This window comes from Drosophila bipectinata, chromosome XR (assembly GCF_030179905.1).
Source record: "Drosophila bipectinata strain 14024-0381.07 chromosome XR, DbipHiC1v2, whole genome shotgun sequence".
Taxonomy (NCBI): domain Eukaryota; kingdom Metazoa; phylum Arthropoda; class Insecta; order Diptera; family Drosophilidae; genus Drosophila; species Drosophila bipectinata.
In genome coordinates this window covers 22,681,209-22,700,410 of record NC_091735.1, presented here as the reverse complement: position 1 = coordinate 22,700,410, position 19,202 = coordinate 22,681,209, and the positions used below count along the sequence as shown (strand labels likewise).

Here is a 19,202-nt window from a genome sequence, read left to right as displayed (position 1 = left end):
TGACTTTGATTGAAATTTTGGGGATCGGGGTTAAGATTAAGGTCTTAAAAGATCAGAAATTAATCTTAATAAGGGTTCTATCTTGAGTAATGTTAGTTATTATTATTATTTAGACACTCCCAGTGACTAATTCCTAACCGCAACATAGTCTTTATATAAAAAAATAGCGTTAATATTGAGATCTTAGAAGGCCTATTCATATCATTATAATACAAACAATATATCATCCAAATTTCATTACTGTTCTAACACAATATAAAGCCAATTAAACTTTTTATTGGAAAGTGCCTCATTTGGAGTGCTTTATTGAGGTTTCACCTCAAAAGAAACCCTCACTTGAATACCGATAAATACCTACTATATCACTAAGACTGTGACATTGATTTCATCATAATTTCATCACGATATTAAAACAATTTGAGGAGGGTTTAAATAAAATGGTTTTTAAATAAAAACTTTTAGTTTCTAAAATATCTTTTATTTTATTTTCCTTTCATAGAACCCATTATTTTGATTTGCTTATAACTCTCATATCAGCTGAAACTTAGCTGAAAATTAGCTCATACTCCAGGGGCTATTTCGCTCGAATTTAAACCTCAATTGATGTGCCTTTTCGATAATATCCGATGGGACTCGATTTCTAGGACTTAGTTTTGTTTTATAAAATTATAAATTGACTTTAGAATTTAATGGATATTTATTCTAATTAAATTTCATTCAAAGAAACTATTTAATGTGTTTACATTCTTTAAAAATTTGATTTCTCTTTAATGGTTGACCTTTTTGAAAGATTTATGTATTATGGTTAATGTATATTCACTCAAAAATTTAACTATTTATTAATGGTTTATTTATAAACTTTTCTTATATTTTTAGAATAATTTTATATTAAAGTTAAACTTAATATCGAAGTTTGAAACTTTTATGATAAATCTTAATATTTTATTTGTTACTCCTAGGTTTTTTATGAATGGAAATTTTTTCTTACAATTTATTACAATCTTGTACACATTTTTAATCAAACAACCTTCAAAAAAATCAAATTTTGTCTTTGATTCAACCACTTTATCTTTATTTTCCCACCAAAGTCATTTTCGTGACGATAACAAAAATTATAAATTCATGTTCTTGGGTTTTTCAAACACCTGTATCACCGCTCTATATATTGAGTAATACAGTTCGGTTCGGTTGTATATGAGCCGGTAAAAAATGTAATCTGTGGATTTACCCCCACACCCACCACCATATTCCATAGATCGGAATCGAAATAAGTCAGAGATTCCATTTTTGTGGTATGACTCGTCGTCGGTGCATTTGAATTTTTTTCGGTGGGGAATGGGGGGGGAGGTCCACCCTGGAATTTACCTAGACTCTGGGCCGGGGCTAGGCTATCAAACCACTCCAGTGACCCATCGGGCATGAGATCGAGCCAATGGAACGTTTATGGCTCGTGCCATTGGGGCACGTTCCATTCGAAGGTTTCCAAGCGTTTTCCACTCATTGAGAAAACCCCAAGTACCGCAAGTACCTACCGCAAAACTAGGAGTGACTCATGGATCATTAGGCTAAAATATCGGGCAATAATAATGGTCGCGTGATCTTCAGTCACAGATTTATATATAGAAAGTATATAAACTTATATATACAATTATATATAATAATAAAAAAAATACATAAGTATATATTTTTCTACCATATTGAGTTGCTTTTTAAGGGTTTATTTTACCGTTAACCACTTTACTGGCTTCATCATGGGGGTAATTCGATCAAGGGGCGAGGGTGGTGGGGGTGCTTAGTTCGCGTGGCAGCAACAAATGGCGTCAGTCCCCACCAGTCTCCCCAGTAACTGTAAATTCCCCAACGAACCGCATTGAGTCAGCGGAGTAAAAAAATACGTAGAGCCGAGAGGAACGGGAGAAGGCATTGAATTTTTATGAATGAAAATCCACTTCCACTCCATTTCATTTACATTTTTTCAGTTTCTTTGCTCAGCAACCTGTTCTCTCTCTTGGATTTTTTTCCCGGAGAGAGAACGAGGGGCATTTCAGCTTCAACCTGTTGCTTCATCAAACACAATCACACACACACCTTGCACTTGAGTGCCTTTCTCACGGCTCTTTCTCTCAGTTTTAGCCGGCTCTCTCGCTCTCGCGCGCTCTCTTCGAGCGTTATGTTCAGTCAACGATTGGCTGCGTATCTTCGGAAGTGCTCGTTTGGGGTCGAAAAGATGGCCAATCCGTGATGTCCACTCTGACACTTACTCCCACACACACACACCCACACACATAAACTCAGGCACTGGCAATTGGGGAGCCTACAAGGCCACGCCTTTAGAGGGTCCTGATAGCTCCCTGAACAAAACGTAGGGGTGCTTAAAAAAATGGATTATAAAATATAAATGGTTGTACAAATTTTAATTTAATAGTAATTGTACTTTTTTAATAATAATGGTAAGTAAATAGTGATAATAATTGATATTATTAATAAATATATAATCTCTAAAAAAGTTTAAGAAACTATATATATTTAAGAAAAATATATTTTTTGAATCCTAACCTTCATCCATTTTTGTTACTTCATTTTAATACTAAATTAATGAAAAATAATACAAAACACGGCATATTTTTGTGATTTTTTAGCTTGAGGTTTAAATAAAAAATTAGAGTTGTTAGAAAAATAGAATTATAATAAAAATTACGAATTTCAGGTCTATAAAATAATATTTTTTTGTAGTTTTAAATAAGATATTGATTGTATTAATTCCATGTACACATTTTTTTTAAAGTTTTTTGGTTTCAGTGTAATCATAGTCTTTACAAATACTGTTTAGAACTTAAAACTAAATAAAGAATTGTTCAAAAAATAATAAAAAAAATAACATTTTTAAGTAAAAAGTAGCTGAAAATTAAAATTTTTATAAAATCCACATTTAGTTGTTCGATTTCTTTAAAGTTTTAACTTTTAAGAAAAGAAATTGGAGATATTTTGGGGATTTTATTATAATTTAAGTTATAATTTTATTTCTAGAATCTAAATGTTATATATCTTTTTGGATAATTTGTTAAAGAAAAGTTTAAATAATTATTTAAGATCCTTAGCTTCTTATAGTCCTTCCGTTGGCCATGAATATTGAAAATCCTTTCCAAAACCCACCGTTGAGCTCATTGATTGAGTCATTAAGTCCCATAGAGAGTGCAAAAAAAAAACATGAGAAACATCCTTTCGAATTCGGATGCCAAGCCCAATAATAAAGCCCATAACGAATGGCAATTTTAACGGCAATTGGAATATCGGATCGGATCGAACGGATCGGTAAAAACAAACAAACTGGATGGCCGAACAAACAATAAACAAATAAATAAATAAATAAACAAATAAAGAAGCGAAACAAATAAAAGAAGGACTTAACCGACCGTTTAAGTTACAGAAGCAATTCCGAGATTAAAGAATGTGTAAAATTGCCAGGGGGATTTTGATGATAAAGCGACCGATTTTACGCATAATCAAAAAACATCAAAACAACTGTCTAGGGCCGGGTCCTGGTCCGCCGAGAAACTCACACCTTCTTTTCCATTCTTCATCAGCGTCGTCCTTTTTTCGAAAAGGATACACGGATACACGGATGGCTAGGTAGGCGGCTACGAAGGCGAGATCCTGGACACAGGCTAAGCAGCGTGTAATGATGCCTGGTGCTATATCTTCTTCTTTCCATTCTTCCCATATATCCTTGCGGCTGTCGGTTAACCTTCAAGTCGAGGTTCGAGGATCGAGTTCGGGTTTCGACTTCGGTTTTGTTGGATTTTCGGGGCAATTAAAGCGTATCCTTCGGCATTCGTTACGCCGCTAAAAAATTACACCATGACAGGACACAATAGAGGGGCATTGAAATGTGCAAAAGGACCTCCTCACCTCACCGAACAGCTCAATTTTTGTTTAGCAAAATAAATATTTTGTGTTGTCCAGAACGAATTGCAAGTAAAACAGAGGAGGGGGCGGGGAGCCAAGTGAGGTCCTGCGAGATCCTGCTTCGTCCTGCGACCGGTGGTACAGAGGTGTGTGGATATCCCGTTGTGCCTCGTGTGTATGTCTACCGACAGCAGCAGCAGGAGCTCATCAATGCAATAATCGTGTCCATCTACACAGGATCTACAACAACAACAACAGCAAGGATAAAGATGTTACTTTGGGTGCGAATTGTAGGTTTTTTTTTTTTCGTCCTTTTTATATAGACATCTTTATATTTCTTTATTTTTTCCTTTAGATGCCGCACCGGTTTTATTTTCTTTCGATTCCCAAAGGAACTGACAATAGATCCTGTACGGGGGGGTCCTGGCATCGAGCATCTCGGGTGGCGTGCGGCAAAAATCAAGGAGTGTGTCCCTGCTGTGCGACACGTCCTGCAGCTTCCTTACGGTTACACGCAAAAAAAAGGTCATACTCTGGTCCCATATATGTAGTACTAGTGGTCATACTTGGTCCTTGGTCCACTATCTGACCATCTTACAGCTGTTTTCCTGTTGGTCCTGTTGGTCCTTTGAAACAATGCCAAACATAATTCCAAACAAAGCCGTCCGAACAGGGAACTCTTGATTTAATTAGCCCGTCAATTGTGCAAGCCCCTCACCTACAGAAAACAACAAATAAATATAAATCAGTGGGCATATATACCCTATATATAGGTAGGCAAATACCAAATACCATACCTCCCATGCCATGCCATGCCATCCTATCCATACCATAAATTTTAAGCCGCCTGGATTTAGTTTGACATTTGGCCCAGGTACTTGTGGGACCTCTATAAAACTTTTCTAGACCATCCTATGGGTTTTTATAAAATATATACATTTTTAGGCTATACCATTTTAGAGGTATATTCTATATATAAGATAGGTCTATAAGAGTAGGGGTTTTAGTTTTCAAAATAAAAGGAAAGTGTTAAGTTGAGTTTTTTAAAAAGAAGTTTTGAGTTTCAGGAAAGAAGGAATCCATATAAGAAGGTTTCCCCACCAAGAAAGTGGGAAGTTATATGGATATTATTTTTAAAAGGTGTGTATATACTTTTAATTGTGCAAGTTTTATTTAAAAAGTTATAGTATATTTAGTAATAGGTGGTATTGTATTATTTTTTAGAGAATTTTATATTATTGGATATAGACTCTATAGAGTAATATTTCCAACTTCTAAACTCTCAGAAAGGATCGGCTTTGGGGAGTTACATATATGAATATTATTTTCAACGGGCTCAGTTCTTATTCAAAATATTAAATAATCCATAGCATTACCTATTAATAAACTATTATTTTAAGTAGAATACTCTTAAAAGTATAGTAGTATACTCTAGATTTTGATATAGTATATAGAGTATAGTATAGTATATATGAATATATATAGTATATTATAGTAACTTTACTATACTCTAATATTAGAAGTAATATTGTATTATTTTGTAGAGAAGTTTGTGAAATATTTGACCTATTTATGGAACGTATGGGATATATTGTTAGTTATAAAAATAATCATTACTAGACCCTTTTCAAATTTATAAAAATTTGGCTCAAAACCCTAAAATATTATCCTTATAGATTAGACTATAATGTTTATATTAAATAAAGGAAGGATTTTACAGTATCATAGATTCAACATTAATTATGAACCAAATAATATTATATTGTCCCCAAAGATCTTAAAATATTAATAAAATAAAAAGATATAGAACAAATATCGATTCTCTCTATGGAATATACCCTATATATTTTAAAGATCAGGATCATATCAAGAAAACTCAAAATAAAATGTAAATAGTCTTTTTAAAGAAAATCTTTCAGAATGTATAACATCCATATATTTAGAGTCTTCTGGAAGCCTGGATGAGATCCAACCAAAAAAATCACTTACCTGATTTGAATATCAGGATATGGATATATGGATATGTTATCCCTAACCAGGAGGGGTGATTGGGTCAGTTCAAGGTCAAGAGTAACCGAGAAGGCTTGATCCTTTTGACGAGTGGGCTGAAAAGAGAAGGTAGACATTGTCTTTTTTTGTGGCATAGGTGGGGGGGAAAAGAGGGTCCATATTTTGGAACCCAGGTAGCTTTCCCACTCTCACCACCATCTACTCTCGCCGCTCGACGATCACTCTCTCTCTCTTTTGGCCTTTTCTTCGGCTACCTCACTCTCAGTAGTGGCTTTGAGTGAGTGGCCCGGATTGGATGATTGGGAAAATGGAGTCTCGGTCCGGGCCAAAAGGAGCAAAAGGGATAGAGCGATGGTGAGCCTTCCTTTATCAGGTAGGCGATCGTTTCTAGGCAGCAGGTGCCAAAGAGGGAGAGAGAGCGAGCGTGCTGGGAGGATCAATTTTGGGCGGGGAAAAACGAGATGGCAGATCTTCGGTTGAGATGCCCTTTTGTTTTTTTTTTGTTTTCTGTCTTTATGGCATTTGGACCATGGTTTTGTGGACCGGCGATGTTCGTGCAGCGACGCCGGCAGCGACTGAACACACCGAGCTCTGAACCGAGCTCGGGCCATCGCCTCAGTTTCAGTTTCAATTTCAATCCGAGTTCAGTTCAGCTTCGACGCTTTTCGTCTTTCGGCGCCGCACCAGCAACAGCTCCGTCGTCTCGAAACAATCGAAATCGGAGTGGAGTGGAGTCGAGTGGAAGTATAGGAGGAGTATATATCGGAGTGTATCGGAAATCGCCGGATCCATTCATTCCAACCACCGAGACCGATCTCTCATTAAAGAAAGCTGGTCAAATCCAGCACAACTTTTGGTTCAGTTCGGTTTCACACTCGGATGCGAGCAGTACTACTCTTCGCGTAGTTTTCTCCTCAAACCTCAAACTAAATCAATAAAAACTCGATCAATAAAAAAAACTGAAAAATAATTAAAAACTATATACCATAAAATAAAATAAACATTTTTTTGCAAGTGTGGTGTTTAAAACAAAGTGATTTATAAATTGCATAAACAATTAAAACACTATTTTGGATTAACATCAAGGATTGGAAAAAGGAGAATCCTTGCCCTCATCTTTATAATTCATCTATTATGCGGTGTGTGTATTATTTTTAATTAAATAATTATTTTTTATAATTATTTAAAATATACAGAGAAACTAAGGATTCCAAAAAAAAAAAATAATAGTACCCATGTTTAGTTAGTAAAGGATATAGGAACTTGGACTTCATCGGACTTTTTGTTGTGTTTTTTTGTTTTGGAGCTCAGGCTACTCTCGAGTTTAGTGTCTAAATTATTAAGTTTCCCCCCTTCCCCTTCAAAAATACATAACACACCGATTATATTTTAGTTATATCTCTGGAAAGCCCCGGAAAAGACAAAATCAATTTAAGAAGAAAAAAAGCGAACAAAGAGCCGATCAATAAAAACGCTGGAAAAATGTTAAAAAAATTGAACAAAATTGCACAAACTGTCGCACGGTTGCAGTTGCACTCTTCATTGTTGCATTAAAAACTTGGCCGAAACCCCAAAAAGTGGCAGAACAATATTCGAAATAAAAAGCCAAAATTAAAAAAAAAATTGTCAATTTTGTGAAGAAAATTTCGAAAGCAGGTCCTTGTCGAGTCCAAGCAAGTCCAAGTCAATCAATATCCTTTATTTTTTGGAAGAATCAAGTCTGAAGAACTATCCCCCATCACTTTCGTTTATCCTTCTCGTCGCCCTCGATCGTCCTTACTATCATTTCATTCAATAGCCGTTTTCATTCATAATTATTATTTTAATTCATATTTCTTTTATTTTTTTTTTGGAATCCTGTGTCGCTAAAAAAAAACTGTTTTTCTTTTTTTGGAATTTATGAATTTTGGTTTTTTTTTGGGAATTTTTGGAATATATCTCGCTATAATATTGCTCTCCTATAATATATATATATATCTATTTTTTTGGATCAGTTGGTTGGCAGCGAGCTGCAACCAAAGCTAAAGACGGCAAAACGGCAGCCGGCAACGGAAACGGAAACGCCACACCGGGCGGCAGACGAGGAGGAGGCGACGGAAAAGGACAAGAAAGAGGAGGCAATAGCGGAACTAAATACCGTTCAGTTGGAGATGCGGCTATGGTCCTGTTGCTTGTAATCGTTATCCTGCTAACCGCTCAGTTGCCACAATTGGCGGAATCGCGCAGTACCAATAATGGCCTAATACAACCATCAACAACAACATCAGCAACAACAACAAATATAACAAATATTAGTACAAGTACTAACGCCACCACCATACCCACGAGCATCAACATCATAAGCACCATCATTAGTTCCAGTTCCAGTTCGAGTTCAAGTTCGAGTTCTAGTTCAAGTCCAAGTCCAAGGAAACGTCACCGGAAACGGAATAGCAACTGGATCGATTATCGAAATTTTAATGAAAGTACCACCGCACTGGAGTGGGTGAATCCTTGTACCGGCAATTATCATCCATCGGCGGGTAATCGTCGTCGTCGTCGTCAGCGTTCCAGGCAGGTGGGTGTCCCTTAACTTTTGTCTCTCATTAAATTATTTTTTTCGAAGCTATTTTTTATTTAATTATTAATCTATAAATATTATTTCTTTTAATTTCAATTTTTAGAGATTCAATCAATTGAAGCATCACGCCTTTAGTGAATATCGGACCTTGAACAGCTCGCAGGACTCGGCCATTGATATTCGTAATATGAACATGTGGTCCTTGCACACACACAACTATAAGTTTCTGCCCAAGCTTAAGCCAAACTCAACGGTAAGTTTTGAACAAAAATAGATATATTTAAGAAATATTTAAGATTTGGGAAAAGGAAACGGGAAGGAAATAAGTTAAGGGACTAGATGTAGCTTTTTCGAACTATTTTTAAGAAAACAGTTTCTGAAAAAGGGTTATTTCTATTTTAAAGCCTTTTTGGGGGGTTTTTCTTTAAAATATTACTTTTAATGTAATTTTCAAGGGTTCTTCAATGATATTCTTACATTTTGAATTATATAGGAATAATATAGGAGGTACCCAAGTAAACTGCAGTTCAAAGTGTTAATTATATAGGAGCTCTATAGCTTTTAAAAAATTCTTAACAAAAAAACTATAAGAATATCATAACTTTTCAGTTTAAATAGGAACTCTTTTATCCTTTTCAGATTTTAAGAATTGAAATATAGGTGTGTTTAATTTGTTTCTTGAAGATATAAGCTTTTTATAAAAAAATCGGAGTTTAGATAGAGGCACTATATAGTTTAAATAGCTTTTGAAGACTCCATAGCTTAGGAAATAACTATACACACTATTTTCTTAGTTTCTACTATTTTCCTAAACCTCTATATTAATTTCAAAAATTTCCAATTTTTCTTGAAATTTTCTTTATAGATTGCTCTGAAGCGCTGGTACCGCAACATGCAAACGTACGTGGCCAGCTTCGCGTACCTGCGCCGGCTGCAGATCCGTTGGGATCAACGGTCCATAACCCGGGAGTCGCGCACCGCCCGCGAACTGCGCGAGCTGCTTTTGAGTTCGCGGCGCATCCTCTGCGAATTGGAGACGGCCGTCAACCAGACGCAGAGTCCGCGGCTGAGGCAGAAGCAGCGGCGCAGTAACGTTGCGGCGGTGCACGTTCTAATGCCTAGTATGGCGACCGTGACACACAACAACAACAACGATGATGATTATAATGATGATGTTATGAATGCCAATAATCGAAATAGTCCTGTTAGTGATGTGGAAAAATTACCACAAATATCGCGTCTTGAGATGAACAAACGTTTGAAATTACGTTCAAAAATGTCGTATGAAGGCTCCACCGGCGGGGATCCTACAACGGCGGCAGCCGCCCTGAGTGAAGCGGATGCGATCGATATGCGTTTTGTGAAGCATCATTATTATGATTTTTTGCGAACCATGTGGCAGCTATTGCGTCGTGATGGTAAAATGGAGAGGAAACGTCATCAGCGTCGCCAGCAGCAGCGCCAACAGCAACAACAACAGCGCAAGCAGAAGAAACTCCAGCAACAACAACAACAACAACTGTTGAAGAAATCTGCAGAAGAATGGCAAAATAGTTCAACATTAATGGAGAATCGTAAGGAGTTTAATGAGGTGTCAAAGCCGGCGCAGGATACGCAGGATATGCAGGTTATGCAGGGGGCGGAAATGGGTGTAATGGCGGCGCCACAGAAACGTGGCGGCGGCGGTAGGCGGCGTGGCAAGCGGCAGTCGAGAGGTGCCACTAAACGCGTGCAGCGCACGTGAGGCAACCACCCACACCAGCCTCCTAGCCCCTGTCCCCGCCCCTTAATTTAACCGTTAATCGATCAATCGTAGCTTAAGTAAATTATTTGATTGCCAGCACAAAAAAAAAGAAAGAAAATCATTATCTAATTAATATTATTTTTTTTTTTTTTTGCACACATGATGACACACATTCCAACAAGTATTTATTGAATATTTAGAATTAAGAAGCTAATTTTAAAAACAAATCTTGAAAATAGCAGTTGCCGTTTCTAGTCACATAAGAGCAACCGCACCACCTCCTCCCCACCAGGCACCCCCTTAAATGAAAGTATTACTTAGCCACGCCCTTAGCCACCCCCCACCTCCCAAAATTATGTGACCTTTAGTTTTAGACAAACTATTCTATTATTTATAAGACAATTATTTTTTATATATTTTATATAATATTATTTTTTTTTTTTGTCTAGATATAGTTTTGAATATCTGTGATATAGTGTTTGATCTAATTGTACAGTAAACCCTCGAGTTAGTGTTAAGCGACCGACCTAGAAATCGATTTTCGTATTTATAGACCCGATTATACACACGATGTAGTCTAGTATATATATATTTTAATATATATAGATATAGATCTAGCAGACAGCAGCAGCAGCAGTCGGAGCAGCAACTGAAATAAAGCAAATAATAAAAATTGAAACGAAATTTTCAAAAATTAAATTATTAAAGTTTTTATTCGAAAATGGGGATGAGAAAAATCTTATAAAATGGGATTACATTTCAGGTTTAAAAAAGTTATACTTTTTAAAGTTTATAGTAAAGGTTTCTTTATGAAAAAATACAACTTTCAGAAGAAAACTTAATTCCTTGAAACTTTTTCCTAAAACCCTAGAAATTTTTCCTAAGAAGGTCTTTCAAAAGTATATCTTGGATATCACAATATTTAGTATTATTTTTCGTAAAGTTTTCCAAAGTTTTAAGTCTCGAATTCCCAATATTTGGTATTATTTTTCATATATGTTTTCCAATTGAAGTGAAAAAGCAAAGTTCTCAAACATCAATATTAAAGATCTATAATACTTTTAATAAAAATAAGAAAGTTCTTCCACAAGATTTTATAAAACAAGATATCCACAAAAACAAGTAATTCAATAGTCAATACAAAAAATAATATATCACCTTAATTAGTAAATAGGGTTACCCCTTAAATTCTTACCCAAATCTTGGGGGACACTGAACTTCTCAAAATTTTCAACCAAAAACCCAGTGACAACAACACCTTTCCATAGCTTCCCCTTCTGTTTGATTTATTTAATTGATAGCCCCCCTCTAAAAATTTCGATAAAACCTTGACCCACTTCTAAATCTACTCCCCCCACCCCCCTTTGGTGATTCTCTGAAGATTCCCTGGCTTTTTTTGTTGTTGTTGGTTGAAAAGTCATAAACTCCACCGACGCTTCGGGTTTTATGATCTCCAGCGGCGCCAAACTATTAGCACATCGCACCTGTTTTTTCTTTCGTCTTCTTTTAATGAAGGCCCCCCCTCTCACCCTGCTCTAAGACTATACTATATACAGGTAGATTAATCCGAAACCAAAGCAATCCAATCCAATTCAATCCAATCGAATCCAAGCCAATCCGACAAAGGCCAGAAAACCACAAAAGCCAATGAATGGGAATGGGAAGATGGTGAGAAGATGATCAATGGAAGTCTGGGCCTGATCAATGAAAAGTTTTTCGTTTTAAAAGCCGGGCTTATATACGAGTTTATATTTTGTACTGTAATAGCTATAAGTCCATTGTATCCTCTAGACACTTTTGGGGTGATCATCGGTAAGATGATCTATCGTTTATCCTTGGTGTTAACTAAAACACGACCGAGACCGACACTTGTCTCCACAAGTCTCTCTCTGTCTCCTTAAGGTGTCTACTTGTCTTAGTCCTTTTGTTTTTGAAAAGCGGATTTAGGCAAATTTACTTTTTAATGCCTTGGCTTATTGCCAAGAAGCTTGCAAGTCCAGGGTCTAGGGTCCAGGGATTATCAACACGAACGGAAGCTGAGTCCCGACACCGTGAAAAGGTATCCTTTTGTGCAAAAAGGACGCTCGAGCTACTCTGTTGACATGCAAATGGATTAGCACGAGACATTTGAGCAAAATAGTATATAGAATATTAAGCCGTTTATTGATTGCAATCGATCGACTAAAAGGAAGTCTTTAAGCCTCACTCTCTATATATCTCTCTTTTTTTTTTTTGTTGTTTCTTAAACCTGCATCCTTCGAGAGTATATATGCATGCATATCCTTCGTGTCAAGTGTCGCCCTGGCCTGAGCCCTTTTTGGGTAAAGTAGGTGTTGTTATGTTTTTAGATGTCATAAATATTGTAAAACTCGGTAAATATTTAAACAGCGTGCACAATAAAGGCAAAATGCCAACCAAAGAGGCTCGATACTGTCCGACATTTCGACCGTCTATTTCTATTGTCCTTAGGGCCTGGCCCGTTTTCCATAACGGTGGTTTTTAAGCATTACTATTTTTCTATTTTTTTTTTGTGGACCAATATCCTGTCTACCTGAATCCTGGCTGTTGGCTGAAATTTGAATATTGTAAGTAGTTTTGGTCGGGATTAACAATATTTAATAACCCATCATTTTCCGGGAGGAGACTGTCTAGCTCTCTCTCACTCTCTCTCTCTTCAGCTCCCAAATAACTGCATTTCTTTTCAGGTCCTTTTGTCCATTTTGGCCACTTTTTTTTCCTTCGGGCCATTGTCCTTTTTGGCCATTTGCGCTTCTTTTTATGTTGTCTTTCCGAACCAAGAAAATTTCCAATCTTTTTTTGTTGTGTTTTTTATTGTCCTGCGGATCGGCGACACCTTCCAGGAATACCGTGCCCGTGTCCTGGTCGGCCCTTTTGCATCCTGTCCGAGAGATCGTCTAGGATTTACGCTTTCGGTTTCTATATATTTCTTGATGGAATCTCGAAATATCTTGAAATGTCAATCGAAAACCGAAGACAAGTGATTGAACAACTCAATTATGGTTTTTTTTGTTGGATTTCTTTGTGGTTTTTAATTGTTTTAATTATATAACTCTAAATTTTGTTCTACTTTTTGTCAATTATCTTCGCTTTTTTTTATTATTTTCTATTTTAATTTTATAGCCTATTTATATTTCTATTGTTACCTAAAAAAAATAACCAGACAGTTCCCACGGGGTTTTCCCAAAAAATATCGCTTATCTGTCTGATAATCTTAATAAACCATAATTTCCAATTGTTTTCTGCCTCTGAATGATTTAATTTTAACGGGGAATAACACTCCTAATTTTTAAATAAATTTTTTTAAGAATTTTTCGGTTTAATTCAGCCTCATATTCCCTTTATTTTTGTTTAGAAAAGATTCTAAGATGTCATCGGTTGGCTCCTAAAAAATCCATTCGGCTGGCAAACAAAAAAAACCATAAATTTGGTTTCAATTTTCAAGCCCATTAGTGGCTCTATGGGGGCTCAGCAGCTCTATATATGTAGAGACCATATCCCATGGAGTGACCCTGTCAATTAGCCCCGGCCCCCGGTTGGCAATTGAGTTTCGATTTGTTTACAAAGCGATTCAATTAATTTGTCAAATTGGTCGTGTGATTTGCATTTCAAAGCGTTCGTATATCACATTTTTTTTTTTTAGATTTTTTTTTGTATTTTTTTTGTTTATTATTTTTTAACGCCACTGGAGGAGCTGCTGTTTTTGATTCAGCTGCTGCTTCTGTTGTTGTTATTGTTTATTTTATTTTCATAATATTTGTTTTTTTATGATTATGTTTTTTAAAGTTGTTATTATTTACGATTGCCGGCCGGCTGATGGCTTTTTGGTTGAATTTTTTAAACAAATTCTTAACTTCTTGGAGAGCTGCTCTTGAAAGGCTTTCAATTGCAGATAACATTTCATAAATTTATTACTCTATAGGCCCTATAGCTTTAGATTAAATATCTTAATAATTGCATTGATTTAATTTAAGCCTTTACCCAAAAAAAAAAAAACCCCCTACTTCTGTTCTAATTAAAGTCTTTAAATAATATTTCACACAAGCCATAAAGACACACATGCATGTAGAGATGTATGGAGTACTCACTAGTGGGGTCTCTTAATTATATAATTTGTGAGCTTGTCTGGCTGGACATATCTTGTTTTTATTAGCATACACTTTAATGGCCATTTATGTAATCTCATAGAGTGTCTTGGATATAAATCTTCAAGTCTTGCCGTCTTGAAGTTCTCAGCCCTTTTTTTTTTTTTTTGGATTTTTTTTTGGATTTTTCTTCTGTGGGTCTCAGACAGGCCTAACAAATTTTGCGTATGACTTAATAAACATGTCGTTGAACTGTCGCCGTGGTTTTTACGAGTCGCCCCACCAGTTCTTTTAGTTTATTTCATTTTTTTTGGAGTTGAGCACCTCTCGACAAACGCTTTTTAATTGTTTTAATTTTTGTTTTGTTATTCTTTAGTTTTTTTTTTAAACTCCGCTTCTGTGCACATTGAACTTGAGCCGACGGAAAAAGAAATAAAAGCCGCCACAGCCAGCACAAAATTTTAATTACCATGAGTAATATTTTATTACACTTTGACACTGAAAGAAAAACGAAGACCAAAGGTGAGAAGAAAAAAAAAACCAAAAAAAAAAAAAAAATACAAAAAAAGGGGAAAACCTTAAAAAAAATAACAAAGCCGATTAGATAAATACTCTACAAAACTCGAAAAAAATTCGCTTTAAAAAAAAAATAGAATACGCAACAAATTCTGCGAGTGAAAGAGATAGAAACCTGGTGAGAATGAGAGGCAAGAGTGTGGCAACTAACTTAAGTAGCGGTAGCAAAAGGCTACTAACATGTTTATGCTACTTTTATGAGGTGGCAATAAAATCGAACCAAGTACGAAAATAAAAATAAAAACTCGAAATTGTAAAGGCAACACAACAGGCCAGTACCATAACCAGTACCCAGCATCAGTACCCAGTACCAGTAGTCTACAATACTATATAGAGTTTGTCCTTTTTCTTTCGGAGGAGAGACAGAGAAGGTTCAGGACACACAAAAACACAATGACTTCATCGATTTATAGCGGTCACGAGCTGGGTCTGTAGACCTCTCTACTGGCTTCTCGGTTTTGGTTTTTGGTTTTCAGTTTTTCGGTTATATATACATATATATATATACGGACATGGTCATGGTTATGGACGACTTGAGCTGGTAGTGCCGTTTTTATGATGATATTGTTTTGCATTTTGCACACGCAGGAGAGGTCCTGCCAGACGACAAAACGGACAGACGGACTCAGGGACAGACCTACAGACTTGTGTGCATACGTGCATATGGGATTAGGTTCTAGGATGATGGTTATTCAAAACTTGAAAATATACACTAAACTCTGAAAACTGGAACTGGGAAACTGAGAACCACTGAGACCTCAAGAAGTGGGAACTGAAAATGTTGGTTTGGAAATATATGTATATTTCCAGGAAGCCACGGAATAACTCGCGCCTCTCATCCTGCCATGCGTTTTTATGGTTTGTCGTCATAATCACCGGCACAGCATCTCGTTTAAGGGAGCTCTCCCTTTACCTTTTACCTTTTACCGCCTCACCTCACCTTTCTCTGTCCACTGGCCTCTGTCCGCTTCTGCGCCACTGACACACTCACATTCAGAAATAAAAAAAAAAAAAAATACAAAAAAAAAACCAAGGCGGCGACTTGTCACTTGATTTATGCAACCTGGCGAACGTGACTCGGCGAACCCTACCCTTCGGACCTTCATCCCCCCCTTTAATACACCCCTCTTTATGGTTAGACATAACGGTTTAAAGTCAATAAGATCTTAAAACACATTAATTTCCATTTCGACAAATATTTAAAAATACAAAAAATATAAGCCTTTTTGGGGATTAATTATAAAGACTTGGCGGAGAGGAATGATTAAGGATGGAGCCTTAAAGGAGGGGTTTTGAGAACTTTATGGGATATATTACATAATGCTTTGAATCAAGACGTTATATTAAGAATTTAGGCACTAAAATTAAAGAAAATATTAACATGCTACTATTCACCAACTGTATTTTATTATTATTTTAGAAATATAGAGTAATATTAAATATTAAGAGTAATTTCATTGCTTTTAAAAATCTCATAACAGAGAAAGAATTTCAAGAATATTAAAATAAATATTTTTAGGGGATATATACAAACTTTTTTAGCAAATAAACTTTTTTTCTTAAAAAATGTTTAAATAAACTAATTGAAACTAAAAATCCCCATCCAAATCAGAGAACTACATCTTAAAGGTACCAAAGAAAAGATACCCGGATCGAAAATTCAAAACTTAAGCTGGATCTTAACACCAGAACCAGAACCATTAAGCCCCTTACTCTATATACCTTCTAGATAATTAATTAATTAAAAAACCTCAATTAAAAATTCAAAAGTTTTTCAATTGCCCGCCAAAGTCCAGGATAATGTGACCGTCGGCCAGTCCTTTGCTCTTCCATGCTCTCCCCACGCTTTTCCGCGCTCTCAGCTTTTCGCGAAATCCTCCTCCTCCTTCATTCTCTTGGCTCTCTCTAATCTTCGAGCTCCGCCGCTGAGATCAGTATCCTTCATCTCCCGTTTCGTGGCGTCTAGTTTTCCGCAAATTGATCTTTTTTTTTAACTAATTAGTGTTTAAGTTGTGATTAAATATCATAAGTTGGTTATACTAACTAATGTCCTTACGGGCAGTGTCGAATTCAAGAGATTTCTATGCAAAAACAAGTGCAATTTGTGTGTGTCTTTTTTTTATGTGCTGTTTTTTAAGTGTTTTTTGGTGGCTTGCCATATCCATATCTTTGCTTTTTCTTGCCAGAAAAGGCCTAATTTTTCAATAAATACAAGTCTGGTATCTATATATTACAGTTAACAAATAAAGAAAATTCGCGATTGCCTTTTCGTGTGTCTTTTTTTTGCTTTTTTTTCTGTGAGTGACTCTGTACCGTTAGCCGAAAGAAACCCCCAATAGCTGCCTCTTTTTGTGGCAGAAATAGGGGAGGCAACAAGGTAATACTAACTTAGATCGTTTATCCAAAGGATCTAGCTATGGTTTCTTCGTTTTAAAACGTAAATAATGAAAAATAAAGAAAATTCGCGATTTCTGCCTCCCCCGCGAGTGTCTATGTGTGTGTGTGTATAGCTTGCAGCAGCGGTACAGTTGACACTGCAACAGTGCCAATTATACATATTTATGTATGTAAATAATCATGTATGTATGTACATACATACATATGTAAAAAGGAGTATGTAACAATTATGTAGGTATGTAATGTAAATACGGAAGTTATGGGAAGGACAGTGGCGGGTAAGTGGCATGATTTGATTTATTGATTTTTATTTGATTTATTTTATTGATTGATGATATTTAATAAAATCATATTTGATAAATCATTAATCATATGATTTATATACATATTTATTTATATATAATATTATATTTTATTTATTTGATATATTTTCTATGCTTTTTATACGTAATACTTCATTATTCATATTTAACCCTTTACATGGCAATAACTCCGATTTTCTTGATTTTTTTTTGTTCGGTAGATAAGTGAAAATAAAAAATACACTTCTTTTTATTTTTTTTTTAAGGTTGGTTTTTCTTAATTTTTTTTTACAAAAAGCAAAAAAAACCGATTTTTTAAACTTAGCTAAATTAATGATTTAATTGTATTATAATGCAACAAACACAAAAACTCAATAATATACAACTAAATATAATATTTACCTGTTTTTAAACATTAATTGAATCAACTATACCATTTTTTTGGATTTTTTAAATTTGGGTCAGAAACTGCACAACCAATTCAGATTACCACATTCACCAAATTGGTTGGAAAAGTAATCACCTGTTGAGTATTGGACAGAATTCTGAGTGATCAACACTTTTTATATAAAAAACGAAAGTTTCTGAACTGCATAAAAAAGTTTTTATACAGTTTTGTAACGCAGTTTGATAAATAATTGAATTTAAACGGTATGATGCAGATCTGCATCACCACCATGTAAAGGGTTAATGGGGGTGTGAGATATGATAGATACTTATAGATAAGAGAAGGTGCTAATTTACTTTTTAAACACTAAAAAACACATTCAAAAAATTTTTAATATTATCAAAAATTAGATTTTTTATAAAAAAGTCAATATAAAAGGTATTTCTTAAAAGTAAAAGACTCTAAAAACCATATATGTATCTTATGTATTTTATTATCTATTATATCCCTAAAAGCCCAAGAAACATTCCCTAAAAAAGCTTACATTTAATATTTTTATGATTTAACTTTGAGCTTAAAGCTCAATAGTGTATACTTTTTTAAAGTCTATTAAACATTAAACATATTGTTCGTTTTATTAAATACTTTCTAGAACTCTCTAAGACACTACTTTAGTCTTCTACATGCTCTATTACACGGGAAGAGTATCCAACTTTCAGTTATAATGTACTATCCTTCAGAAACTACTCTACTACTCTCGACTTTATTCAAGTTACGATTATACTACATTATCCTTCAGAAACTATTCTATTACGTTACTCTCTACGCTACTTTAGTCTTCTAGATACTCCATTATACGGGAAGAGTATCCAAGTTTCGGTTGTACTACATTATCCTTTAGAAAAAAAAACTTTAAAAAAGGTAAGTAAAAACTGTGGAATTTGTTATAATTTGTTATTAACACGGCCATCACTCATTGTTTGGATCTATTTGTTGGCCATCTATTGGAATGTCAATTGGAGGCTTTATTCTTAAAAAAAAAAACGAGAAGAATTCAAAAGACACACATTAATCAGGAATCAAAAGAGCCACAAAATAGATCAAATGGGGCTGAGATTCAGATTCAGATTCGGAATCAAAATTCAGAATCTTGAAGGTTGAATGCTGATTCCTCTTCCTCCTCGTCATCGTGTCTTCAGTGCTCCTCCTTCTTTCT

The 19,202-nt window shown here is 35.3% G+C and overlaps 1 protein-coding gene across 1 annotated transcript; it reads left to right on the top strand.

The window, feature by feature from the left end:
• The first annotated feature begins 6,552 nt into the window (after positions 1-6,552).
• Positions 6,553-10,563, top strand: upd1 (unpaired 1). Its single transcript, XM_017231470.3, has 4 exons — positions 6,553-7,057; positions 7,911-8,473; positions 8,580-8,729; positions 9,342-10,563. The coding sequence occupies exons 1-4, from the start codon at positions 7,051-7,053 to the stop codon at positions 10,218-10,220; spliced, it is 1,599 nt and encodes a 532-aa protein (XP_017086959.2). The 5' UTR covers positions 6,553-7,050; the 3' UTR covers positions 10,221-10,563.
• Positions 10,564-19,202: the final 8,639 nt, after the last annotated feature.